The 27,442-nt window shown below is 43.8% G+C and overlaps 1 protein-coding gene across 1 annotated transcript in view; it reads left to right on the forward strand.

Annotated features, from left to right (window-relative positions):
• Positions 1-27,442, forward strand: part of LRRC45 (leucine rich repeat containing 45) — a 41,369-nt gene that overhangs the window by 8,493 nt on the left and 5,434 nt on the right. The window contains exons 7-15 of the mRNA XM_073684144.1: positions 6,138-6,250; positions 6,323-6,381; positions 6,467-6,544; positions 8,171-8,306; positions 10,121-10,198; positions 16,584-16,695; positions 16,778-16,848; positions 17,164-17,256; positions 27,227-27,319. Of these exons, the coding sequence (XP_073540245.1) occupies positions 6,138-6,250; positions 6,323-6,381; positions 6,467-6,544; positions 8,171-8,306; positions 10,121-10,198; positions 16,584-16,695; positions 16,778-16,848; positions 17,164-17,256; positions 27,227-27,319 (833 nt within the window). The remainder of the gene's footprint in view (positions 1-6,137; positions 6,251-6,322; positions 6,382-6,466; positions 6,545-8,170; positions 8,307-10,120; positions 10,199-16,583; positions 16,696-16,777; positions 16,849-17,163; positions 17,257-27,226; positions 27,320-27,442) is intronic.

Raw genomic sequence — 27,442 nt, forward strand, 5'->3', positions numbered from 1 at the left:
GGCGCATGTGTATGGGAGCTGGGCGACTTCTATCTAAGGGGTATGTGCAGCCTAAGTCTGAGAGACCACATGATACATTGCTGTGCCAAGCTCTCTGCACTGGCTAAGAGAAGGGGGCTCAAGTGCTGACCACCTTTTATTGTAGCAATTAACCCAATATAATGTAAAGACTCATTTCTGACTGTACGCTAGATTGGCACATTAGCTGCTGCTGAAAACTGAGCATTTTCCTAATTTCCAGTTGTCGTGCAGTTTTAAAGCTTTTTCTGCAGTGCACATCCCTATGATGAGGCTGCCTCATGCAGTGCTGGACCCCAGAGTCTGTCGCTTGTCATTTAATACTGTAGTATGCCTAATAATTTTCTACTAATATTACGTACAGTTCATGGGTATAGCAAGAACGAGATCCCACAGGGGACCTTTGTCTTCTGATGAGAGAAAATCACCCTTTTTGTAGGACTTATATGGAGATGTGTTCATTTTACCCTCTTCTGTCATTGTTAGTATACTGGATATAATGGGTATATGTTTATATAGGGAGACAATGATGTCTTTGGTGATTTGGATCATCAGATTGGGAGATGCTGTTTGCATACATTTTTATGAAGAACAGTACTCATTGTACAGTCTGCACTGTGATGTACTGTGATACATAACGTCTGTAGATAAAAAAGTGCTTTTTTTTTTTTAAAAGGGTTGTCCAGTTTAAGCAAGATATTACCTGTCCACATGATAACTTGTTGATCTGAGGGGATCTAACTGCTGGGACCCCCATCAATCAGCAGATCGGGCCACCTTTAGCCCCATTAGAATGAAGCAGCAGTGTTCATGTGACACCTCCACTCCATTCATTCTCTGTGAGGCTGTTGAGCACTTTGCTAGACTTTTCCGGCAGTCCCATGGAAAATGAATGGAGTGGCCCTCGGGTGTCTGATCTGCTGATCCACTTTGTACCGTGGATCAACATTCTTGGTATGGGATAAAAACTCTGCTGATCGGTGCATGTCCCAACAGTCAGGCCACCACCGACTGGCAAGTTGTCACCTATCCTGCAGATAAGTGATAACTTTTTTCACAGGAGAATCCCTTTTAAGACCGTTTGTTGTCTTGAAATATTTTGAATCTTTTGTGAAAGTCTAAAGATTGGTCTAAGGTGCAAATATGTATAGACCCTAATAAGAATTTTCCACTTGTGACAATAGTCTTTTCTTTAATATAATTGTTTCAGACAACACCCATTGTCATTCAGTGAAGCAATTATTCGGCAGATATAATCTCTTAAGACCTTCATATACATACAGTGCTGGCCAAAAGTATTGGCACCCCTGCAATTCTGTCAGATAATACTCAGTTTCTTCCTGAAAATGATTGCAATCACAAATTCTTTGGTATTATTCTCTTCATTTAATTTGTCTTCAATGAAAAAAACACAAAAAGAATTGTCCTAAAGCCAAATTGGATATAATTCCACACCAAACCTAAAAAAGGGGGTGGACAAAAGTATTGGCACTGTTTGAAAAATCATGTGATGCTTCTCTAATTCGTGTAATTAACAGCACCTGTAACTTACCTGTGGCACCTAACAGGTGTTAGCAATAACTAAATCACACTTGCAGCCAGTTAACATGGATTAAAGTTGACTCAACCTCTGTCCTGTGTCCTTGTGTGTACCACATTGAGCATGGAGAAAAGAAAGAAGACCAAAGAACTGTCTGAGGACTTGAGAAACCAAATTGTGAGGAAGCATGAGCAATCTCAAGGCTACAAGTCCCTCTTCAAAGACCTGAATGTTCCTGTGTCTTCCTTGCGCAGTGTCATCAAGAAGTTTAAAGCCCATGGCACTGTGGCTAACCTCCCTAGATGTGGACGGAAAAGAAAAATTGACAAGAGATTTCAACGCAAGATTGTGCGGATGGTGGATAAAGAACCTCGACTAACATCCAAACAAGTTCAAGCTGCCCTGCAGTCCGAGGGTACAACCGTGTCAACCCGTACTATCCGTCGGCGTCTGAATGAAAAGGGACTGTATGGTAGGATACCCAGGAAGACCCCACTTCTTACCCCGAGACATAAAAAAGCCAGGCTGGAGTTTGCCAAAACTTACCTGAGAAAGCCTAAAACGTTTTGGAAGAATGTTCTCTGGTCAGATGAGACAAAAGTAGAGCTTTTTGGGAAAAAGCATCAACATAGAGTGTACAGAAAAAAAAAAGAGCCATTCAAAGAAAAGAACACGGTCCCTACAGTCAAACATGGCGGAGGTTCCCTGATGTTTTGGGGTTGCTTTACTGCCTCTGGCACTGGACTGCTTGACCGTGTGCATGGCATTATGAAGTCTGAAGACTACCAACAAATTTTGCAGCATAATGTAGGGCCCAGTGTGAGAAAGCTGGGTCTCCCTCAGAGGTCATGGGTCTTCCAGCTGGACAATGACCCAAAACACACTTCCAAAAGCACTATAAAATGGTTTGAGAGAAAGCACTGTAGACTTCTAAGGTGGCCAGCAATGAGTCCAGACCTGAATCCCATAGAACACCTGTGGAGAGATCTCAAAATGGCAGTTTGGAGAAGGCACCCTTCAAATATCAGGGACCTGGAGCAGTTTGCCAAAGAAGAATGGTCTACAATTCCAGCAGAGCATTGTAAGAAACTCATTGATGGTTACCGGAAGCGGTTGTTCGCAGTTATTTTGGCTAAAAGTTGTGCAACCAAGTATTAGGCTGAGGGTGCTAATACTTTTGTCCGGCCCTTTTTTGGAGTGTTGTGTGAAATGATCAATGATTTGATTTTTGCTTCATTCTCGTTTGTGTTTTTTCCTTGCAAGCAAATTAAATGAAGAGAATAATACCTAAGAATTTGTGATTGCAATCATTTTCAAGAAGAAACTGAGTATTATCTGACAGACTTGCAGGGGTGCCAATACTTTTGGCCAGCACTGTAAACATGGTAATTGTGGTGAGGCATCAGATGGTTTCCCTCACACTTGTGGGATTTTAGGATTCGTAACGGAGCAGATAACAAAATGACATACATGTGCATCAGTTTTCAATCTATTAGAAAAAACGCCATTAAAATATGAGAATATCAGCTCAAGATTTCTCAGTTTTATCATAGACAGTAGAGGTTCAGTGATGACTACTATGCACCACTTTGTCGTTACACCCTCCCAGGGTAATTTCCTCTACTTAACCCGTCTCCCAGCCTAATCATGATTACTGTACCCCAAGGCTTCCGTGATGCCCTACTCAGGCCGTACACTCATCTTTTACTCACCTAAATGAGTGGTGATCTGGAGTTCAGGTATTGATGCTTTGGCCTTTGGTTTGCTCTAGGGTAATGCTCAAGTTGTTTCATAGGTTCATTTTGGGTAAATGTAGAATAAAATCATATATACGTGAAGCAGATTTCAGGGTGTGCTATGGAGGTGATAATCCCGTTCATGTCCGTTCTGATTGCTTCTGATTTTTCACTAAAATTCACCCCCCACAATACATAGGGTGAAATTCGGAACAAATCAGCAAGAAAATGTGTGTTTTAAATCTCATGTAACGTGAATTTTGCTGCAGATTTGCAGACATAATCTCATGTCTGATTTTACTCTTATGTATACTTCTGTACTATTATGGGGTCTTGCCCCTAAAACACTCTCGTTTAGAGTATATACACTCACTAAAGGATTATTAAATATCCAATAGATAGGTGATCACTTAGAGATAGGTAGGAGTGTGACCACACGGAGACCCTGTAATCTCAGGAACTCCCATAGAAAAACAATGAAGCAGTGTTGCCAATAAGCGGCCACAGCTCCATTCTGAGAGAGGCATATCAGATACAGGGCCCTGAAAAGTATTCATAACCCATGAACTTTTCCACATTTTTTCACGTTACACCTACAAAATTAAATGTTTATTTGGATTTTATGTGCTATGCTAACACAAAGTAGCAAGTATTTGTGAAGTGTAAAGGAAATTATACCTGGTCTTTTAATTATTTTAAAAATCTAAATCTGAAAACTGTGACGTGCATTTCTATTCAGCCCCTCTGAGTCAATATTTTGTAGGACCACCTTTCGCTGCAATTACTGCTGTAAGTCTTTTGGGGTCTGTCTCTACCAGATTTGCACATCTAGAAGCTGACATTTTTACCCAATCTTCTTTGCACACTAGCTGTAGCTTAGAGAGTGGATGGAGGCGTCTGTGAACAGCAATTTTCAAGTGTTTCACAGATTCTCAAAGGGCTTTAGGTCTGGACTGTGACTGGGCCATTCACACACATGAATTTGCTTTCATCTAAACCATTCCATTGTAGCTCTGGTAGTATGTTTAGGTCACTGTCCTGCTGGAAGGTGAACCTACTCCCCAGCCCCAAGTCTTATGCATCCTTTAACAGGTTTTCCTCCAGGATTGCTGTGTATTTAGCTCCATACATCTTCCCTGTCCTTGCTGAAGACAAGCATCCCCACAGGATGATGCTGCCACCACTATGCTTGAAGGTGGGGATGGTGTTTTCAGGGTGATGTGCAGTGTTATACTTCACACATAGCGTTTTACACTTTGCCCAAAAAGTTCTACTTTGGTTTCATCTAACCAGAGCACCTTATTCCACATGCTAGCTGTAACCCCTAGGTGGGTGTTTGCTAACTGCAAATGGGACTTCTTATGGGTTGCTTTCAAAAATGGCTTTCTCCTTGCCATTGTTCCAGATTTCTGGAGTAAATGACTAATAGTTGTCCTGTGAACAGATTCTCACACCTGAGCTGTGGATCTCTGTAGCTTCTCCACAGTGACCATGGACCTCTTGGCTGCTTGTCTTATAAGTGTTCTCCTTGCTTGGGATGTCCGTTTAGATGGACGGACATGTCTTGGTGGGTTTGTAGTTGTGCAATACGCCTTCCATTTTTGGATGATGGATAGAACAGTGCTCTGTCAGATTACAGGGAGATGAATACAAATGCATGTCACAATTTTCAAATTTATATTTTTAAAATAATTAGAAGACCATGTATAATTTCCTTTACACTTCACAAATACTTGCCACTTTGTGTTGCTATATCAAATGAAATCAAATCCCAATAAAATAAATTTACGTAAAGGCACTGTAGATGATGGGAAACGAAATAGATGTAGATATAACTTGGCACTCACAAAGGTTGCAGTGAATGAAAAAGTTTGTTCATCTAGGCAATCTTTATAGTTTAACGTTTTCGGTCCTACAGTCCTGTATAGGATGTACAGAAATAATGAAAATAAATCACAAAATAATGAAATGTACAGATGTGCAATTCCAGATTCTGTGTTTGTTATTTAAATCTTATTCAAAATAGGTAATCAAGCAGAATACTCTGTTGGATGACATATTACTGATGTATACGAAAATAGTGCAATATTGTGAAATACATATATAGATCATCTATGCCATAGTGTCAATCTAAGGATATACCAGAAAGGATATAGGATGATCTAGTTTGTGGTATGGGACTGAGGTACATTGGTGGAGTGGTATATTGCAAGATTACCCCTGGAAGCTGGAGGATAGCGCTCATGTCTGCGACGCAAGATGGCGCTCTATGTGGCTGCTACCTGCTTCTGTCTTTGTAGAGAAATCGATCCAGCTCACTCGCATGCAAGGTTCCCGTGGTTCAGAGCAACAATAGCGTCTATGCCTTGACGTGAAAAAGTCCAAGTAAAGGAAGGAAAGTCCAGCTCCTCGATCACGGAAAAGTCTTTATTTCAGTGTGAAGGAGTACAAAACGTCAGTGCAGTTTAAGATCTCATGATAAGCAGGTTAAAACATCTACTCGTTTCAGGTGAGTACACCCTTAGTCATGATGTCCATCATCTAAGAAGTCTCCAGGTTCGTGGAGCCAAACTTTCCTTCTTTTACTTGGACTGTAGATGATTACTTGCGGATAGGTAGCGGTGTGACTGCTGGACACCCCTGTAATCTCAGGCAGTCCCATGCAGCGACAATGTAGCAGTGTCACCAATAATCGGCCACAGCTCCATTTTAACGAAGCATTTCAGATAGGTAACTTTGAATGAAATTGTCAGCCTCTTACTGTATAACCCACTAGACTGGAAATCTCCCCAACCTCAACTTTATAGGGTCAAACAGAAATTGCATTTGTGTCTCTGCTACAGAACACTCCATAGATTATAACCTGGAAAGACATACGGTAAAGAAGGAGACTATAAATCAGAGGCAGATCCTAACCAAGGAGGTACAGAACTTGAAGCAGGAGAAGAATAAGCAGGTGGGTGATGTGCACAGGTTTTTTTCATGATTTCCTTCCAGATTCTTCATAACTATGTGGCTTCTCCTATAGTTCCTGGACTTAATGGGGACCATTGATAAACAGCGGGAGGAGATGAGCCGCAGCACAAGGTTGGTCTGCCTGCTTGATATCTTCATTTAGAAAATCATGTTTTTTTGTTTTTTATTTCTCCTCTTCTCTTTCTGTTACTATTAGAACGACAACTTTGCACGCCAGCAAACTTCAAGAGGCATTGGACGACAGGAAGTCGGTTGTAAATTCACTGACCTCCAAGTAAGGGTCTCTGCGAGTCATTATCATCAGATTTAAGTGAAGCTCCATCTAGGATTTATGTCCTGATTCATGTGCCAAGAAAGTTCCTGGTGTATATGTGAAATGTATGCATTGCCCCTTTAGTCATTCACCCAGTAAAGGGCCAAGGCAGTGTGCTTTTAGCCTCTATCGGGCTTGTATTGAACCTGATATCGGTATCGCAGTATACAGTAAAAATTAGTCTCCTATGAAATCCATCCCAAGGCTGGGCTTCACTGGAATGCCATGACAACAGCAACAGGGTGCCTTCAAGTTCGCCATGAAAACCCATTGGTTCTTTGTGGTCACATAACTGACTGTAAGTGATAAGTGCCCAAATGGACGCCCCATCGCTCTACTTGACTCAAAGACTGACTGCAGCATTTTACCTCTTTCCTCCGCAGACAATTTTAATTTTTTCTCTTTTTTTTTCTCCCCCTTCTTCCAAGAGCCTTTTTTTTTTTTTTTTTTTTTTTTTTTTTTTTGCGTCCAAATAGCCGTATGATGGCTTGTTTTATACTGTGTACTGAAAAAAGGAGAAAAAAAAAAACAAATGTAAGAAATGGTGAAAAACAAATGCAGTGGTAAAAATGACATGGCGGCATGATTCTCCAGTTCAGTACCACTACGGTGATATAATATATTTTGCTTTTACTGCGGCAAATACCAGTTACTAGGTATTTACTGTTCCAACCAATTACTGCCGTCCTTATAATATAAAAGATACCTCCGCCTCTTATAACAGATAAAGTAGGGTCAAAACGCACATTGGGGTGGTGGCTAATGCGCTGACACATTTTTACTTAATATGAGTGGTTAGTACTATGTATTATGATATATGTACATGCTCTAGACTTCAGTGTGTTACACTGCACCATTTTCTAGGCATGATCTTTTAGATTTTCTATTAGAGATGCCACTATTTTGTAAGAGCCCTCTGCCATCTAGTGGCTTTTCATGATAATGCTTTATACTTAATAGTTCTGTGTCCTGCATCAGCCTCTCCTCTATTTTCTTGTGCTTTTTATCTACATATGTTCTTTTCACAATTTGTGTATGTTTTCAATAAATTACGAATATCCTGTATTCTGTTCTGCTTTTGCACAGCTGCAGCTTGTTACAATGTATCAGTGAAGGTAAAAGAAAGACTTGTACTGTCGCTGTGATTAGCACATGAGAGATTGTCCAGAATGGTACATTGTGACAAACTATCTGCTTTGTGAATAGGATTTTGGTTCGGTTCTAATCCACATTAAGGGTCCTTAGTATGAAAGATCAAAGCAAACTAACGGGGTCCCTTACATTTCATTCATAAGTATACATGCCCTGTATGCCATCTGTTCAGCTTTTCCTTGCCCCATTTCACATCACAGTTTGGTCTCTTACTATGTGAGTGTATAGGGAGAGACCAGTCAGTCTAGAAGAGCTGGTCGGGGAGAACCTGCCGGAAACTGGCCTTGGTGAGAATGATGTTTTCTCTGGAACGCCACAGCATTTCAGAGTAAACTGTACATGCTGCTATAAATCAGCCACTGTCTGATCTGTGCTGCACGTGGTTCGAGCAGCATGAAACTCCTAACAGGGTGTAAGCATGTCTTCTGCCTGCAGGTTACACATGACTGATGCCGCCCTGGCTTTATCACAGCAGAAGGTGCAAGACCTTGGGGTGATCCTGACTCAGACGAAGCGTGAAGGCTCCAGCATGAGGGAACTGCATGCCAAGGAACTGAGGAAGGAGAAGGAGGTCAGGAGAGGTGTGAGGGATGGGGTGACTTCAGGGGAGCTGTGGGACAGGCAGAATTGCAGATAACTATATGATGTGCTTTGAACAGGTACTGTGTTCTAGGAGAAAGGTGCACTTAAAAAGGTATTCCAGCCTGAAGCATGTCACCTATCCACTGGATAGATAAATGCTATATTGGAGGGGGGTTCGCTTGCCAAGGCCCACCTGGTAATCAGAATGGAGGTCGTTGGTCTTTCAAAACCAGAAGATTACTATTTGAATGGAGCAACAATTCACTCCATCACTCAGTCTATGGCACTGCCACAAAGCGGCTGATAAAGGCTTCCAGTTCGAGTACCCCATGTGGTTCACTGTGCTTTGCCCTCATGTTGCTCAAGTACATGATTTTATGGAACATTGGGTTTTTTTTTGTAATGGGAGAAAAAGAATTGATAATTAAGCTGTGCAAACCCAGAACTTTGTTTATAATTAGTGGCGCTGGCCAAATGGTAACGTTAAGGTCCATCTACGCTGCGCTATGGAAATGTTTGGCAGTCATCGAATATCCTGATTACACAGGCAGACCGCACTTTCGATGCGATCTGTAATGGATCGTTCAGTATACATAGCCTGCCATTGTCCTCGACAGCACAAGTTTTGTTTGCACAGGACGATGTGCTGCTGAGGACAATGATCTTTTGATCATTTCACCTGACGAACGAGCATTTTGTCGGGTGATCGGCAGCCTGTGTAGACTGCAAGATAACGATAGAAGGAACGCTCGTTCACAATTATTGTGCAGCGTAAATGCCACTCTCATAGCAACTAGTCAGTAGTTATAGGTATTAGGCAATAGGGAGAACCTTGTCCGATGCCCCTTTTTCCAGCATTTGGTTATCAAAGGTGGGTGTCCCTAGTCTGAATTCCCCTGTATGAGGCAGAATAAAGAGCAGCTAACCAGTAGCAGTAACAACTCACAAAATCAGCTATTTTCTGCAGACCTCAGGAGCTGAACCCACTGTGATCAGCTGGTAACCGGAGTGGCTTCCATGTTAACCCCTTAGCATCATTTGCCATATGTTTATTACACTGATGCTAAATAGCTTCTTTGCTTGCCACTAACTATGCCGGCATCGCTCACAACAGCCAATAATGGAAATTACAATGTCCCCAGCTGTTTAACCAATTAGATGCCATGTTCAATAAATGTCACCCCATCTATTCCCTACAGGGTGCCAGCGAGAACACCCCCAGGTCTGCCATCTGTGTACAATACTCTTCTTCTTTTTCTACATGATGAAAATAAAAAAAAATGCTATTCTATTTTTCTTTATCATAGCTTTATCCAAAAATGGAATAATGGTCAATAAATTCTATACCCTAAAATGGAATCAAAGTAAACTACTACAGCTTAGCCCACAAAAACAAACAAACATAAAAAAATGACTGAAGTATTAAAAGAACAACTACCTAATACACACATAGTAACGATAATATTTTAGTATTACCACAAGATTGAACACCATAAAAACAAATCTAAAAAAATATATATATGTGGAGTTGCTGCTGAAATTCTAACCCCCCTCTCATACCAAAAAAATCAAAAAAAGTTTGAGTATTATATATACTTCAAAATGGTGCTATAAATAAAAATTCAACTCATGCCGTAAAAAAAAAAAAGACCTCATACAGCACCTATTTATGCAGTTAAAGTCAAGAGTTAGAAGGGTTTGTGCTTAGACGTATAGGGATCATGTAGTGAAATATTAGGGGCAGGAAGCGGTCGGCTGCATGTCATGACATTTAATCCATTTTTCTATACATAATTTCTTTAGGAATCTGCAATGCGGGAAGCAAAACTCAGACAAGAAATGGCAGGTGCCAATGAGAAAATACTGCTCTACCGCAATAAGGTATCATAAGGTATCGCTAGGTCTGCATCTGTAATGTACTCACAGACTAAGTGTTTTAGGCGGATGTGTCCTCAGATTTCACAATACATACTGTAAGGGATCGGCTCTCAGGTAGAGGTTGGTGCATACACAAGGATCTAGTTGCTTCAAAATTGATTTATTTATTAAATGTCCATAAACCTACCAGTGTAACAAATACACATCTTCTGGGGACAAAACATTTAACAGACCCAAAATGGAAAATAGTCCATATACACCACGGGCTCACCTGTTTAAATGTCAGTCCTCACTCAGCCTCTAGCAGAGACTGAGCAACACAGGCAAGCTCTTTCCACCTTGCAGACACCACCCTAATGATACAGCTGGACTTCCTTATATCTGCCGTATCAGGCCCCGGAGTGGGGATATGTGAGCAGCCAGTCCCACCCATCTCTCTGACTGCTCGTAATTCTGGCCCTGGACACGCCCTATTAGCTCTCTCAGCACTATATGTGCTTGAGCCTGCTTTTCCGGGCTTACATCACTGAGGCTAAGAGCCTCAATGATACATATCTCCCCTCAGGAACCTGTCCAGCGGCCATCTTACAATACATTATTAAATACATCTCTTTGACCTGATAGTTATGGTACATTTACTTTGAAAATCTGTGTCGGAATCTATATATAATCCTGATAAGATATGCATTTTATTTCTAGATTGAAACCGCTCATGAGTCCAAGTGTATTCAGTGTCCTCTCACCCAGCCTGACTGACAACTACAGCTTGTAGTGAGCAGTGTGAGATCTCCGCAGGGAGGAGGGACACTGAAGAGCTGTAAATCTGGTTAGGTAGGCGACTTTAATTTTTCAAAAAAACATTATACAGACATACTGATATGAATTATCAAAGTACACCAGCCTCATTGGGTCCAAAGGCCGTCATACGCATTAGACTTACATCGGCTGGACCTGGCAATATCTGATTCCGATTTTTTATTTTTTTTTCCTCAGTGAGATACGGCACTGCCAGAGGAGTCTGGCAGCAGCTCCCTCATAAATAAAACACTATGTATGGAGGAATCTGTAGAGATGACTGTCGGCCAAACGATTGGCTGAGCCATCATTTAGCTGACAGCTGTCTATTGCGTATGGGGAGCTTTAGAGATCTATTTAATATTGTATGTATATTGTATACAGAAATCTGATGAGAGATTTGCTTTGAAGCTACATTGTCCGTGTGTTGTCTGTTTTTTTTTTTTCTCAGACTGCACACACACCCATAGTTTCATGAATCTATACACAGATCCTTGAAAAACACGGATCCGCGTGTGAGATCCTTGGGAATCTGACCACATTCTATTCTAATCCGTGTTTGCAGATCAGAATTGGCCATTCCTGTCTACGGTGATCTGTGGAAGACGGAAGGCTTCAGATTTGCTTCATTTTTCATCTGTGTCTCACAAATCTGTTTTGCTTAGTGATATATTTGAATAAAAACATGTGACCTTTTTAGGGGTCTTTTCATTGGCTTGGGTATAGAGTTGAACTTTTAAAGTTCGGGGTTCGTACCTGGCACTTGGTGTCTAGTGCTAAACTCCGAACATGGACTTCTCCCGGTAGTCTGTGTTAATGTTCGGAGTTCTGGAGGAAGACCAGGGAGAGAGAGAACAATTGCTGGAGTTTTGGGAGAGGAACTTTGTCCCATTGTCTGATGTGGGATTCTCCCAGCTCCTTAGTCTGGGTCTTTGCTGGATTTTTTATTTCATAATGTGCCAAATGTTTTCTATTGGTGAAAGGTCTGGACTGTGGGAGGGCTGGTTCATCACCCAAACTCGTCTGTGACGCCATGCTGTTGTGATGGATGCAGTATGTGGTTTAGCATTGTCTGGCTGGAATATGCAAGGCTTTTCCCTGAAATGCTTGTTGCCTGGATAGGAGCATATGTTGTTATAAAACCTCTATATAAATCTCAGCATTGATAGTGCCTTTTGAGGTGTGTAATCTGTCCATATAGGCACTTATGCAACTCCATATCACCAGAGATGCAGGCTTTTGTACAGTGTGCTGATAACAAGCTGGATGGTCCCTCGCCTATTGAGCCCGCTGGACACGGCATCTGGGGTTTCCATAAAGAATTTAACATTTTGCTTCATCTGACCACAGAACAGTTTTCCATTTTAACTCAGTCCATTTTAAATGAGCTTTGGCCCAGAGAAGATGGTGGCATTTCTGGATTGTGTTTATATAGGGTTCATTGTTCCACATTTTTTAGGTGCAGTTGTTCACAGATTGGTGAACCTCTGACCATCTTTGCTTCTGAGAGACTCTGCCTCCATAGCATGCTCTTTTTAAACAGTTGTGTGACTTGGTTGTAAATTGATCCTCCAACTGTTTTTTATTACCACTTACTTTTCCAGCTTTTAGTTAACCCTGTCTTAAATTTTTTGAGATGTGTTGCTGCCATCAATTTCTAAATTTAGTTAATTTTTTTTTCAAATGAAATGGACACATGTCTACTCTTCACCTTCTGGTCTGTACTCTGTGTTCTGTTGTGAATGAAATTATAGCTATAAGAGATTTCCTAATCATTGCATTCTTGTTCTCTTTACCTTTTACACAGCTGTCCCAACTTTTTTTGGAATTGGGGTTGTATAATCTTGGGTGGATTTTTAGCCCAAATGTCTTAGAAAAACCATTTCTGTGATACATGTTTATTAGTGAAGCTGAAGAAATGCAGACATGGAGAATAGAAGAAAAAGAAACATTCCCACTTTCCAGTGATAGACAGAGATACACCATAGCCTGTTTTACTGGTTTAGTGCTTGGATGAGCCACTTTCTTAAAGAGATCTATTCAAAAGTCCAGCTGGTGTCTCCCATGAGAAGCTAGAAGAAATTGAGAAAAGCTATTGGGACAAGGTGACCTTAAGGCTGTGTGCCCACGATGCGTTTTTGATGCGGATTTGCAGCGCGGAAACTCTCCAGAAACGCATTGCATACCTTATTCGATGGCTTCCTATGACATTCTGCAAGTTCTGTGCACATGGTCAGAATTTTTTCTGTGCGGATTTTACTCGCAGAAAAAATCCGGACATGACCAATTCTTGTGCGTTTCTGCATGCAGATTTGCCTATAGAATGCATTGGAAAAACACATGCAAAAACGCATGGAAAAACCGCATGCGTTTTTCTGCCAAGAAGATGCAGAAATGCTCAGGAAAATTTCTGCTTCATTTCTGCATCGTGGGCACTGAGCCTAAGGCTGTGTGCCCGCGATGCGTTTTTTAAGCATTTCTGCAGCAGCGATTCCGCCACGGAAACACTTAAAAAACGCTTGGTAGAAGGTCTGCAATGTTCCCCAATGATAATCCGCATGTGTTGTGCACATGCTGCGGAAATTTCCGCTGCGGATTATCATTGCGGAAAAATACGCAGCACTACCATTAATTTTGCGTAATCGCGGTGTTTTCGCCGCCATTGACTTGCATTGAATGGCATAATATCCGCATCACTACATGTACATATGCGGATATTAAGTGATTCAATGTGCGGATGGTACCCGGGTCTTGAGAAGAGGAGACTCGCCTCCTGATCCGGGTACCATAATACTTGTAAAAAAAAAATAATTTAAAATAAACATTATACTCACCTTCTGATGGCCCCCAGTCTCTTTAGCGATGGCTCCCCGGCGGCTCGCGATGGTCTAAAAGGACCTTCCATGATGTCATTTAGTCATGTGACGGGTCACGCGACCGCTGACGTTGGCGGTCGCGTGACCTGTCACATGACTAAATGACGTCATGGAAGGTCCTTTTAGACCACCGCGAGCCGCCCAACGCACCGGACAAGGAGACCGGGGGCCATCAGAAGGTGAGTATAATGTTTATTTTTTATTTTTTACCATTCTTTTACTATTAACTTGGTCACACTATATATATCCATGCTGGTTGCATGGATTTACCGTATTTTTCGGACTATAAGACGCACTTTTTTCCTCCAAAATTTTGGAGGAAAGTGGGGGTGCGTCTTATAGTCCGAATACTATATTATTGTATGGCCGCATGGTGGTCGGTGTGGGGGAGCGGCAGCGGGGGATCAGCGGGGTACAGGATGCAGCAGCTCCCTGCTGTAGCCTAGCTGTGCCCGCTACTAAAGAAAATGAATATTCCCTGCTCCCCACGCCCATGGGTGTGGCGAGCAATGAATATTTATTTCTCTTAATAGCCAGCACACTGGAGCTGCAGCGCGGCTCCTGCTACCGCTCTGCGGTCTGTGTGCCCACTATTAAAGCTCATGAATATTCGCTACAACTCACTCCCATGGACTCGCACAGGGTCCCGGCGTGGGGAGCAGTGACTATTTCAGCACAGCGTCTCACACTGTCTGAGGGCGCCCTGCCGTGCGTGGCTCACACAGTGAGAGTGTCGGTAGCAGAGCGGGACAGCGCTGGAGGAGACAGGAGGTGAGTATGATTGTTAATTTTTTTTAATTTTTTTTTGTAGGCAGCGTGATGAGGGCTCAGAGGGTGCCATGCATACCAGGATGGGGGCTCAGAAGGTGCCATACATACCAGGATGGGGGCTCAGAGGGTGCCATGCATACCAGGATGGTTGCTCAAGGGGTGCCATGCATACCAGGATGGGGGGCTCAGAGGGTGCCATACATACCTGGATGGGGGCTCAGAGGGGTGCCATACATACCAGGATAGGGGCTCAGAAGGTGCCATGCATACCAGGATGGGGGCTCAGAAGGTGCCATACATACCAGGATGGGGGCTCAGAGGGTGCCATGCATACCAGGATGGTTGCTCAAGGGGTGCCATGCATACCAGGATGGGGTATCAAGGGGTGCCATGCATACCAGGATGGGGGGATAAAGGGGTTCCATGCATACCAGGATGGGGGATAAAGGGGTGCCATGCATACCAGGATGGGATGGGGGCCACTTATACCAGGATGGAGGGGCCATACATACCAGGATGGAAGATATTAACAGAATTGGGGGACATTACCCCAATACCAGTGTCAGCAGCAGACCCCCTCCCCCATAACAGTGCATCATGACCACATTTTTTGCTTACATTTTTTTTTCCTATTTTCCGCCTTTAAAGCCTAGGTGCGTCTTATGGTCCGGTGCGTCTTATAGTCCGAAAAATTCGGTATATAGTGTGACCATGTTGTCAAGCACTTTCCAAGTGATGCTAAAATCGCTTGGAAAAGCGCTTGTCAACCCGCATGCGAAATCGCATGTGAAAAACGCGGGACATACGCTTGTCCCTGGCAGAAAAACGCATGTAAAATCCGCATGTACAATCCACATGCGTTTTTTTTTGCCAGGGGAGATGCAGAAACGCTCAGGGAAAAATCCGGAGCATTTCTGCATCGTGGGCACATAGCCTAAGAGTGCGGCAGTTCTCTAATGATCGTTCAGGTGCTAGTGTTCAGACCCTTACCACTGAGATTTTAAGGAAACCTGTCATTGAAAGGCTATTAACCTGCAGATATAGTGTTAATAACATTACAATGCTGTCCAGCCACCTTACTGATAGCGTGGCTACCAGGAGAAAATGAACTTGGGAGCTGCCGGATTTCAGTCATAGAACCATGCTGTGCACGCCATGAATGGCAGCTATAAGCACTCTCTGCACACATGCGCTGTGGGCAGTGACCGCGCATCTGACTGAAAGCCAGCAGCTACCAGGAGGGATAAAGTTAATTTCCTGCAGATTAACCCTATATACTTGCAGGTTAAAGTGAGCCTGACAGCTGATACCGTGGATCGGGCAGCATGTATCAGTTAGTGGCTGCAGGATTCCAGCCATTATATGTAGTGATGAGCGCGGTGTTCCATTCCCCGCGGCCGTTTGTCAGGCAATCCTCCCCATGTTTTGTGGCTGTCTAACAGCCCTGAAACATGCAGCCGCGGGGACTCTAACATGTCACTCAAGGAATGATGCATTTAGATGAGTAGATAACCGACTAACTATTTCATTCCTGATTATCTGCTCATGTAAACATGTCAGCAAATTGCAAGTTTGTTGGGTGATCATATCATTGATCCCTGTAAAAAAAATAAAATAAATAAAATCATTATCAGCAGCACATTACCTTGTGTAAACAGGGAAGATGCCACCAATAACCTGATACTGTATGGGAACAGAGTGACCATTGTTCGGCCGCTTGAGTAAACAGGACAGTAAATGAGCGGCAAACTAATATATATAATCCCTAATTAAGGTGCATTGATGGGTTGAAATCAACACGTCCAGATGCACCATAAGCGTAATGTCCTATATAGGGAACAGTACTCTATTGGGTTCCGATATTGAAGCACTAAGTGCTTTGAGCGGTTTGTTTGGTTCTGTGATTATTATGTATTTATTTATTCCTTGTGCTTCATGCCCCATAGGTGGATGAGCTGGAGAGAAAGTGCAAGATGCAACAGGAACAACTGTTTGACTTGAAGCAGGAGCTCACAAACACAAGTGCAGAGCTGAAGCTACGGGCCGTACAGGCAGAAGGTAAGGACCGAGCCATCTCCTGAGTATGGATGAGATACTGGTATTCTTTTCTTGTATTGGTCTAATGGTGTCTTGCTCACAGAACGCTTGGAAGCAGAGAAAAGAAGATTTCGGCAGATACAAGATGAAGCCAGTGTGCTGCGTCAGAAAGAAGTATGTAGATAGACTGATCAATAAGGAGGATTTTCTCCTAAACTATTTATCACCCTTCCATTTCTCCCTTCACTTCTATAAGAATTTGCCGAGAAAGCGGAGCTGTCATTCTTATACAAGTGAAAGGAGAAGTGGTCACCCATATATTTTATTCACACAGAGGAATTGGGGACAACTGTTATTGGCATCAGTAATGGTCCAAGTGGTCAGACACCCAGCGATGATATATTTAGCACTGTTTCTGGGGAAAATCCCTTTAATATTGCTGGCCCTCACCCCTTTAATTACTGACCATAGCCTATTATGTAATCACAGGTAGCGCACATGACACGTCACATGGAGGACAGTGAGAGGATGGCACAGGAGAGGATGCAACGTCTTGAAGCTACAAAGCTGGCCGTTGAAGAGGTGAGATGATACATTTGTCACCTTTTAGAACATAAACTGACACATGGTTCAGCTGTAAAAGAAAAAACGTATAAAAAGAATTCTAAATGGGCGCACACATATTCCATGACGCTCAAGCGGTGGTAAAATCAGATGATCTGTCTGCATGAGAGTGAAAAATATGATCACCATGGACTGTGTTCATTTGGAACCACTTAAACCGCCAGCTGGAACAGCTTAAAGAGAATCTGTCAGCAGGTTTTGTATGTAATCTGAAAGCAGCATAATACAGGGGAAGGGACTCTGATTCCAGTGATGTGTGACTGGATTGTGTATTTCTGTTTCAATAAAACCAGTGTTTTATCAGCAGGAGGTTATCCTTAGAAGGCTACTTGTCTCATACCATTTAGCCCTTCCTTGTCTGTGTAACCCTGACCCTGTCACTGATTACCGGCTTTCTGTCAATATACAGTGTGCACAGAAAGCTGCCAATCAGTGATGTGGGTGGGGTTATACAGGGCTCAGTATTCAGACAACTGCTAGATCTGCATCAGGGAAAACTGTGATTGTATCAAAATGACAGCATGCAAACCAGCAAGTGACACATCGCTGGAATCAGTTTCTCTATCTCTATATCATTCTGCTCTCAGATTACATATCAAATACCTATTGACAGGTTCCCTTTAAAGAGCACCATGACCAATCTGCGGTTTCCCTTTTTATTCAGTAAAAGAGAGAATAGCCCCAGATTGGTGATTTGTCTAAACAGTCATGGCACCCTTGAAATTGTCCCAGAAAATTAAGTATTTCTCCCATGAAATTATTGCAGTTACACATGTTTTGTTATACACATGTTTATTTCCTTTGTGTGTATTGGAACAAGACAAAAAAAATGAGGAAAAAAAGGCAAATTAGAATCATTTCACAACAAAACCCCCAAAATGGGCTGGACAAAATTGTTGGTACCCTCAACCTAATATTTGGTTGCAGACCCTTTGGAATAAATAACTGCAATCAATCACTTCCTATAACCATCAACAAGCTTCTTACACCTCTCAATAAGATAAGATAAGATAAGATATACTTTATTTTATCCCGGAGGAAATTGCGGTATCACAGCAGCAGAACACAGATCTCGAACATGACACATATAATAACAAAACATTTGGAATGCTTTAGACATTGCTTTTCAGCTCTTTCATGGTACACAACACCTCCCAGTCTGTACAGTCAAAGCAGTCTTGTAACGCCTCCTCTGCTGCTGGACACCACTTCCTTATCTTTTTTAATTGTCACTGGTTGTTTGCGGACGTCTGGTTGGTAAGCAGGAGACAATAGTATGAGGTTGTGGTCAGATTTCCCCAGGGGGGGTAATGCAGCCGATGAATAAGCATTCTTAACATTAGCAAAGAGGAGATCCAGTGTGTTGTTGTCCCGTGTAGGACATTTGACATATTGATAGAACTTTGGTATTGCAGATGAGATCTTTACTCGATTGAAATCCCCAGAAATTACAGTTAGAGAGTTTGGGTGTTTAGTCTGAAGCCGGGCCATCACCCCTGACAACACATCCCCAGCAGCCTCTGGGTTCGCAGATGGTGGTATATACATCACAACTACAATAACAAGAGTGAATTCTCTAGGCAGATAGTAAGGCCTGAGGCCCACTGCTAACAGTTCAATATTTGGACAGCAATGTTTCTCCTTAACAGTTACATGCCCCTGATTGCACCATCTGTTGTTAATGTAGAGTATCACTCCTCCACCTTTTTTCTTGCCGCATCTAACTCTCTCTCTATCAGCCCGAACCATTTGAAACCCTGGTACCGAGACACATGAATCTGGGACCTCCTCATGCAGCCAGGTTTCTGTAAAGCACATGAGACTGCATTCCCTAAACTCCTTCTGGGTCTTACTCAGAGCCAGCAGTTCATCCGACTTATTTCCCAGCGATCGTACGTTACCCATGATAATGGATGGGACCACTGGTTTAAACCTTCTCCTCCAGGACTTGATCTTCTTGCCTGCTCTGCAGCCTCTGAAAGGTCTCCTTATTTCCCGTGGAACATTCAGTATTGCCACTGCTGGAGAAGACTTTATCCTGCGCAGTTCCAGAAGACGATCCCTAGAATACACTGCTCGTTTAGCAACAGACCTAGGGTCCACCATCCCGTCATTATTCCCACCCGTCACACCAGTCCTCTCCATGGCAAATCGTATACAGTGACCTCCACCGCTCACATATGGCTGTATCCCTGTCACAGGCTGTGGGTAGCAGCATGCATCCTTCAGTAGCATTAGCTGAGATGGTCCGTATTGCTTGCCCCAGAGTGTCTGTACCTGCAGGAGACTTGTAAGTGGTGGAAGAAGATCCAGGTGCAGATCTCGTGCTGTGTGCCCAGCAGCAGTTGATAGTGTGGGAAGTGTTGTATCTTCCATCCTGGACCACTCTTCTTTTGCAAACTGCTCCAGATCTCTTATATTTGAAGAGTGCCTTCTCCCAACAGAAATTTTAAGATCTCTCCACCGGTGTTCAATGGGATTTAGATCCGGACTCATTGCTGGCCATTTCAGAACTGACCCGCGTTTTGTTTCCATCCATTTCTGGGTGCTTCTTGAAGTATGTTTGGGGTCATTGTCCTGCTGGAAGACCCATGACCTAAGATGCAAACCAAGCTTTCTGACACTGAGCACTACATTGCAACCCAAAATCCTTTGGTAATGTTCAGATTTCATGATGCCTTGCACATAATCAAGGCACCCAGTGCCAGAGCCAGCAAACCAACCTCAAAACATCTTTGAACCTCCACCATATTTGACTATAGGTACTGTGTTATTTTCTTTGTAGGCCTCATTCTGTTTTCGGTATACAGTAGCATACTGTGCTTCAACAAAGAGCTCCATCTTGGTCTCATCTGTCCACAAGTCGCTATTCCAAAAGGATTTTGACTTACTCACGTACATTTTGGCAAACTGCAATCTAGCTTTTTTATGTCTCTGTGTCAGTAGTGGGGTCCTCCTGGGTCTCCTGTGATAGCATTTCATTTCATTCAAATGTTGATGGATAGTTTGCGCTGCCAAGGATGCACCTGAGCCTGCAGGACAGCTTGAATTTCTTTGAAATTTGATTGGTGCTGCTTATCCACTATCTGGACTATGCTGCATTGCAAACTTTCATAAATTTTTCTCTACCGTCCACATCCAGGAAGATTAGCTACCGTGCCATGGGTTGTAAACTTCTTGATTATGTTGCGCACCGTGGACAAAGTAACATCAAGAACTCTGGAGATGGACTTTTAACCGTGAGATTGTTGATATTGTTCAACAACTTTGGTTCTCAAGTCCTCAGACCATTTTCTTCTCCTCTTTCTATTCTCCCTGCTTAGTGTGGTACACACAGACACACAATGCAAAGATTGAGTCAGCTTCTCTCCTTTTTATCTGGTTTCAGGTGTGATTTTCATATTGTCCACACCTGTTACTTGCCACAGGTGAGTTTGAATGAGCATCACATGCTTGAAAACGAAGTTGTTTACTCACAATTTTGGAAAAGTGTCAACAATGTTGTCCGGCCCATTTTTGGGGTTTTGAGTGAAATGATGTCCAATTTGCCTTTTTGTCCCCTCTGTTTTTTGTGTTGTTCCAATACACACAAAGGAAATAACAAAACATCTGTAATTGCAATAATTTTCTGGGAGAAATTCTTCATTTTCCGAAACTATTTCAATTGTCCCAACACTTTTGGCCATTACTGTATAACATAGTACTAAAACCACTCAGAAGTAGCCATAATGCCTCTTGAAAGGGCCCAAAATTCTATTAAAGTCAGGCCCAAACTTCTGGGTTGTGAGATTCCAGCATACAGAGTGGGGCCCACTATCCTCCACGGTCACTCTTTAAACTAATCCAGCGCTGACTGGTATTTTAATAAGCTGTGACTGAGCGGTAATCGCTGTATTGATGTTACTGTACAGTAACACCTTAAAGGGGTTTTCCCACAAACAAAGTAGACTTTAATCAATAGATCTTGGAATAAAAAAGTTCCACAATTGGCTGTGTTAAAAAAATGTTTCTGTGCTGAGATAATCTTATAAATGTGTCCCTGCTGTGTGCTGTGTAATGGTTGTGTACTGACCATGCAGGAACATTGTCTGATCATACCACATCTCCATGGCAGGGAGGAAGCAAAAGAGTATACAGACATTACAGCATTGCAGATGATTCTTTTTGTGAGGTAAAACATTGCTTAAAAACAAGCAGTAAAATGTTTTGCCTCACAAAAAGAATCAGCTGTGATCCCATGCTGTTCTGTTTGTATACTCTCTTTTGTTTACTCTCCTGCCCAGGAGCTGTGGTATGATCAGACCATGTCCCTGCACGGTCAGACACAGCCATTACACAGCACACAGAAGGGGCACATTTATAAGATTATCTCAGCACAGGGACATTTTATTTAAACACATCCAAATGTGGAAATTATTATTATTCCAAGAGCTGTTGATTAAAGTGTACTTTGTTCGTGAGAAAACCCCTTTAACCACTTCCCGATATGGCCAAGTCTCCTCGAAGTCTTCTCTTTTGCAAGCTAAACATTCCCAAATCCTCTAATTATTCTTCATAGGACATTGTTTGCAGACTGGTCACCATTCTGGTCGCTCTTCTCTGAACTTGCTCCAGTTTTTCAATGTCTTTTTAAAATGTGGTGCCCAGAACTGGACACAGTATTCCAGATGAGGTCTGGCCAAAGAGGAGAAGAGGGGGATAATTACTTCACGTGATCTAGTCTGTATGCTTCTGTTAATGCAACTCAGAATTGTGTTTGCCTTTTTTGCTGCTGCATCACACTGTTGACTCATGTTCAGCTGTGATTGATTAGTATACCCAAGTTTTTTTCACACGTGCTTTTGCTTAGCCCTATTCCCCCCATGCTGTATATGCTTTTTTCATTTTTCTTGCCTTCACTTCCACCTGGGTCTCCAAGTCAGTCTGAGCCTGGGCTAACCTCTTTTGTCAAGGCATCCTTTCCAGGGCCCCTGACAAAGAACTGGCTGATCTTGCCGATCAAATTGCCCATGCGAGTAAATACATTCTCACAGCATCTTGACGCCGTGGGCTTGTTGGTGCTAGCTTCCAGCAACATCTTAGCCATTCCATTCACATCTTAGCCATTCCATTCAACATCTCAGCCATGAGTCCTATTGCTCAAGGTTTGGAATGCAGATGCGGCCTCCAAAAAAATCCCTCACCAGTCTCCCCTTCCAGGATCTAAGGCTGTTCGGAACCAGACTGGACCAAATCAGCTCAGACACCACCGAAGGGAAGTGTACCTCCCTTCCTCAACACAGACCGAAATGTCTCCCTGCTTGAAAACGCACCATGCAGTTTCGTTTTCTTCCTCTGGGACCTCTAACCGCCGAGACAGCTTCCCGGAACAGTGGGATAAGAGGAGACCCTCCTTTAAGCCAGCCCATTCCTGGCAGCCATTAAATCAAGCCCTCCCGATCCAGGTCCTTCAGATTTTCCTCCGCATGACTGGTTGTCCCCACCAGGGGACTCTCCCAGGGTGGGCGGCCGTCTTCTCCTATTCAGGGACTCGTGGCTTTTGGTAGTTGACAAAGCCTGGGTCAGAGAGGTCGTCTCCACCGGTTACAAAATGGAGTTCTCATCTATCCCCCATTATCGCTTGTTTGAATCCCAGCCCCCAAGGGATCCCTCGCTGGTGTCCGTTTCTTCTAGGCAATTTCCTCCCTTCTCCTGTCAGGCGTCATTGTTCTCCTTCCCTCCGTGGAACGCTTCTCGGGTTTCTACTAAAACCTTTTTGTGGTCCCAAAAAAGGATGGTTCTGTCCTTCCTATACTAGACCTCAAACTCCTAAACAAGCGAGTGTGGCTCTGCTGCTTCAAGATGAAATCGCTCAGTGATTGCCTCCATGGAGCCTGCAGAATTCCTCTGTTCAGTGGACATCAAAGACATCTACCTTCACATCCCAATCTGTGCATCTCACCAAAGGTTCCTCCACTTCGCAGTTCAGGAACTCATTTTCAATTTACAGCTCTCCCCTTCAGCCTAGCGTCTGCTCCCAGAGTCTTCACGAAAGTCATGGCCACTGTCATGGCTCTTCTTCGCCCCAAAGAAATTCTAGTCATCCCCTACTAGGACGGGGCCTCGATCAGCAGATCGTCCAATCAGGACTGCTGCGAGAGTCTTCATCTGACTCTCTACATGTACTCTTGCCTGGGCTGGCTCATCAACACAACAAAGTTGTCTCTGATCCCAGCCCAGCACCTAGTATACCTAGACATGCTCTTCGATACTGCACGCGCCAGAGTTCTTCCCGAAGAAAAAGTCTCCTCTCTTCTTCACTTGATTCGTTCTTTTAGATGCCCATCACCATGTCCGCTTCGGACCTGCATGAGTTTTCTGGACAGGATGGTAGCCGCAATGGAATCGGTTCCCTTAGCACAGTTTCACACTGGCCCCCTTCAACTGGCACTTTTTGTCGAGTTGGGACAAAAAAGATTTCATTACTGGACTGTCCCCTTCTCCTTCACCTGCAAGAGGGGACCCTGGGAAAGGAGGTCTGGATGATCCGGATATTTTCATGGGACCTCTGCGATGAGATTGACCACTTCTGTGTACCACGCTCTCCTGGGCCAGTCGGGAGCCACAAAGATGATTGGCACTCCTTCCTACTTGATGTTCTTGATAAGCTTAGGGATCAGCGGCAGAGGTGGAGCGCGGAATCATTGGCACTTTCCTGCATCCACAACTTATGTCACCTGCAAGTAAGACAGTCATTGACTTGGTGGCTTTTCTCTCCCTTCATTCGCCATGTGAGATTCTTCCTCTCGCTACACTGGCAGATTGTGACTGGACGCTAGCCTGCTCGGTTGGGGAGCAGTCTTACAACACTTCACGGTCTAAGGCTGTTGGAAACCTCGGGAGTCCTTATTCCCCATTAACATTTTGGAGCTCCGATTCATCTATCTCTCGCTCAGGCACTGGCAGGACCTTCTAGCGGGCCACACTATGCGCATCCAGTCCGACAATGCCATGGTTGTGGCATACATCAATTACCCGGGCGGAACGCAAAGCAGATTCGAAGTCTCTCGAATTCTGGCCTGGGCCAAACAGAAGGTGCCTGCAATCTTAATAAGTTGTATGGGCCTCTCCTCAGGCAAGTGAACCCTGAAGCCATCGATGTTCAGGCAGATATGTTAACGGTGGGGCACGCCCGACGTCGACCTAGTGGCATCCTGGGTGAACAACAAGGTTCCGCGGTTCGTGTACAGGTCTCTCAACCCCCTCGTGATTGGCTCTGATGCCCTAGTTCTTCCGTGGTCGCAGTTCCACCTTCCTTACCTTTTTCCACCTCTGCCGCTGATCCCTAAGCTTATCAAGAAGATCAAGTAGGAAGGAGTGCCAATCATCCTTGTGGCTCCCGACTGGCCCAGGAGAGCGTGGTACGTTGAAGTGGTCAATCTCATCGCAGAGGTCCCATGAAAACATCCGGATCATCCAGACCTCCTTTCCCAGGGTCCCCTCTTCCACCAGAATTCAGTCTCTCAATTTTAACAGCATGGCTGTTGAAGCTGCAGTCCTGAAAGATGTAGGCTTCTCTGTCCAGGTTATTCAAACCATGATTAAAGCAAGAAAGCCCGCATCTACCATCGCACCTGGAAAGCCTTTTTTCGCTGGTGCAAGGCCAGCCAGATGTCCTTCCCCATCCCTTCCTGTCTGGGCTATCACTCAGCTCTCTTAAGGGCTAAATCTCTGCCTTTTCAGTCCTATTTCAGAAGAATCTAGCTTCCCACTCCCAGGTCAGGACTTTCTTACAGGGAGTTGCTCATTCTGTTTGTCCCTATCCTCTCTTGGACCCCTGGGATCTTAACGTGGTTCTGAAGGCTCTTCAGGGTTCCCCTTTGAACCTCTTTGAGATGTATTTGTCCTGGCTGTCCTGGAAAGTTGCCTTTCTACCGTAGTGGCGATCACCTCTATCAGGCGCGTCTCGGAGCTGGCGGCCCTTTCCTGCCATTCGCCCTTCTTTGTTCTTCACCAAGACAAGGTGGTGCTCCGCCCTGTTCCTTCTTTTCTTCCGAACGTGGTATCTCCCTTCTACCTTAACGAGGACATTGTTCTTCCATCTTTCTGTCCCTCTCCAACTCGCCCTCAGTAGCAGTCTCTCCACAAGTTGGATCTCGTCAGAGCTCTATGTCTATATCTTTCCAGGACGACACCTTCCAGACTCAGACTCTTTGCGGTGACCCTCGGGAATCACAAACAGAGATCTCCCAGCCTCCAAGACCACAATCTCCCACTGGATTCGTTCTGCTATCCTGGAAACGTATCGGGCACAGGATAGGCTGCCCCCACCCTGGGTCAAGGCTCACTCCACACATGCAGTGGGGGCTTCATGGTCCAGTCATCATCAGGCCTCTGTTCGCAGCTCTGCAAGGCTGCTACATGGTCCTCTGTGCACACCTTCTCAAAATTCTACAGAGTTCATACCTATGTCATGGCCTGATGCAAGCCTAGGCAGGAAGGTTCTGCTAGCGGCAGTCGCCTCGGACCTAGACCTGTTATGGGCATTCTTCAGTTCTCCTTTTCCACTCTGGTGACTGCTTTAGGACGTCTCATGGTCTCCTGTGTCCCCCAAATAAGTGTTAGAGAAAAGAGGATTTTGGTTACTTACCGTAAAATCACTTTCTTGGAGCCTTCATTGGGGGACACCGTTCCCACCCCTGTTTACCTATATTGGGATTTGTTTAAGGTTCTTGTTTCTTGCTGCCTCTCCTCTTGCTTTCTCACTAACTGATTCGCTTTGTGCCAGTTAGTGGTTGTACCCTGTTGAGGAGGATCTGTTTTTTTTTTTTTGCTTAATGTCAGCATCCTAGTGGCAGCAGCATACACCCATGGGCTCCTGCGTGCCCGATGAAGGCTCAGGGAAAGGTATTTTACAGTAAGCAATCAAAATCATCTTATTTTTACTAGCACTTTGCTGTTATAACCATTTAGGAAATTGCAACAACCTATTTAAGCTGTCCTCTATGTGTAACTTGCAGGGATTCTATTGATACGATCATTACCTCTAACCATCATGTTCCTCTAGTCACAAAGACAGGTAAACCAGCTCTACACTCCAATGAATCCTGTATCCCAACATCATACACCCCTATTTGTGTGATATGGAGGTAGTACATACATGTCAAACTCTGGCCCGCAGGGTGATTTATATTTTGCCCTTGACACCAGACCCACCACCCCTATGTGGGGCCCATTATACTGTATGGAGCACTATGTGGAGCCCATTATACTGTATGGAGGACTATGTGGGGCTCATTATACTGTATGAAGAACTATGTGGGGCCCATTATACTGTATGGAGCACTATGTGGAGCCCATTATACTGTATGGAGGACTATGTGGGGCCCATTATACTGTATGGAGGACTATGTGGGGCCATTATTCTGTATGGAGGACTATGTGGGGCCCATTATACTGTATGGAGCACTATGTGGGGCCATTATAGTGTATGGAGGACTATGTGAGGCCCATTATACTGTATATTGATTGGCCGACGACCTTATCCAAGTTTTTCATGTTGGCCCTTTGTGTGTTTGACATCCCTGAGGTAGTAGGATGTTTTGGTTATCTACGACAAGGTTTGGACAGCTGCTTCTGTACCTCCCATAGAATTCAGTGTAGAGTGACTTCACTATGCCTGCTGTTATTAGGGGAACACGCACCCTTGTACTTAGGATGGGATGCTTGTATTGCATTTGTGGAAAACCCCTTAAATATGTTATGGGATTGCATATTTTGTCTGTTTTTGGATATATATTACATGTACTCCTTCCTTGTATATTATTTGGAGTACCTGTAATTTGCAGCTCTTTAGATTTGGCTGGAAACCCTCTACTATTAGTCTAAAATCGCCCCAGGTCAGCTGCTCATCACTTTCATTAATGATGTTATTGATCTTTCTCCTCAGGAGCTGAGCAGGATAAAGTTAACATTAGCCAATGAACGTGCCCAAGCAGAAGAGGAGATTCAGAAAGCAAGGAGCACAGCCCAGCAGGAAGAGGTGAGGATTAGCTCTATCTCTACCTTCCAGGCAATCTTAACCACAGGATCAGCATTATCTTTGCTTTCAACAGCAGTCTGCAGGAAAAAAAGCTTGTTATGGAATCAAAGGACAGATAACAGT

Source organism: Phyllobates terribilis, unplaced genomic scaffold (assembly GCF_046119375.1).
Source record: "Phyllobates terribilis strain yellow unplaced genomic scaffold, ASM4611937v1 Scaffold_5__5_contigs__length_657084704, whole genome shotgun sequence".
In the NCBI taxonomy this organism is placed as follows: domain Eukaryota; kingdom Metazoa; phylum Chordata; class Amphibia; order Anura; family Dendrobatidae; genus Phyllobates; species Phyllobates terribilis.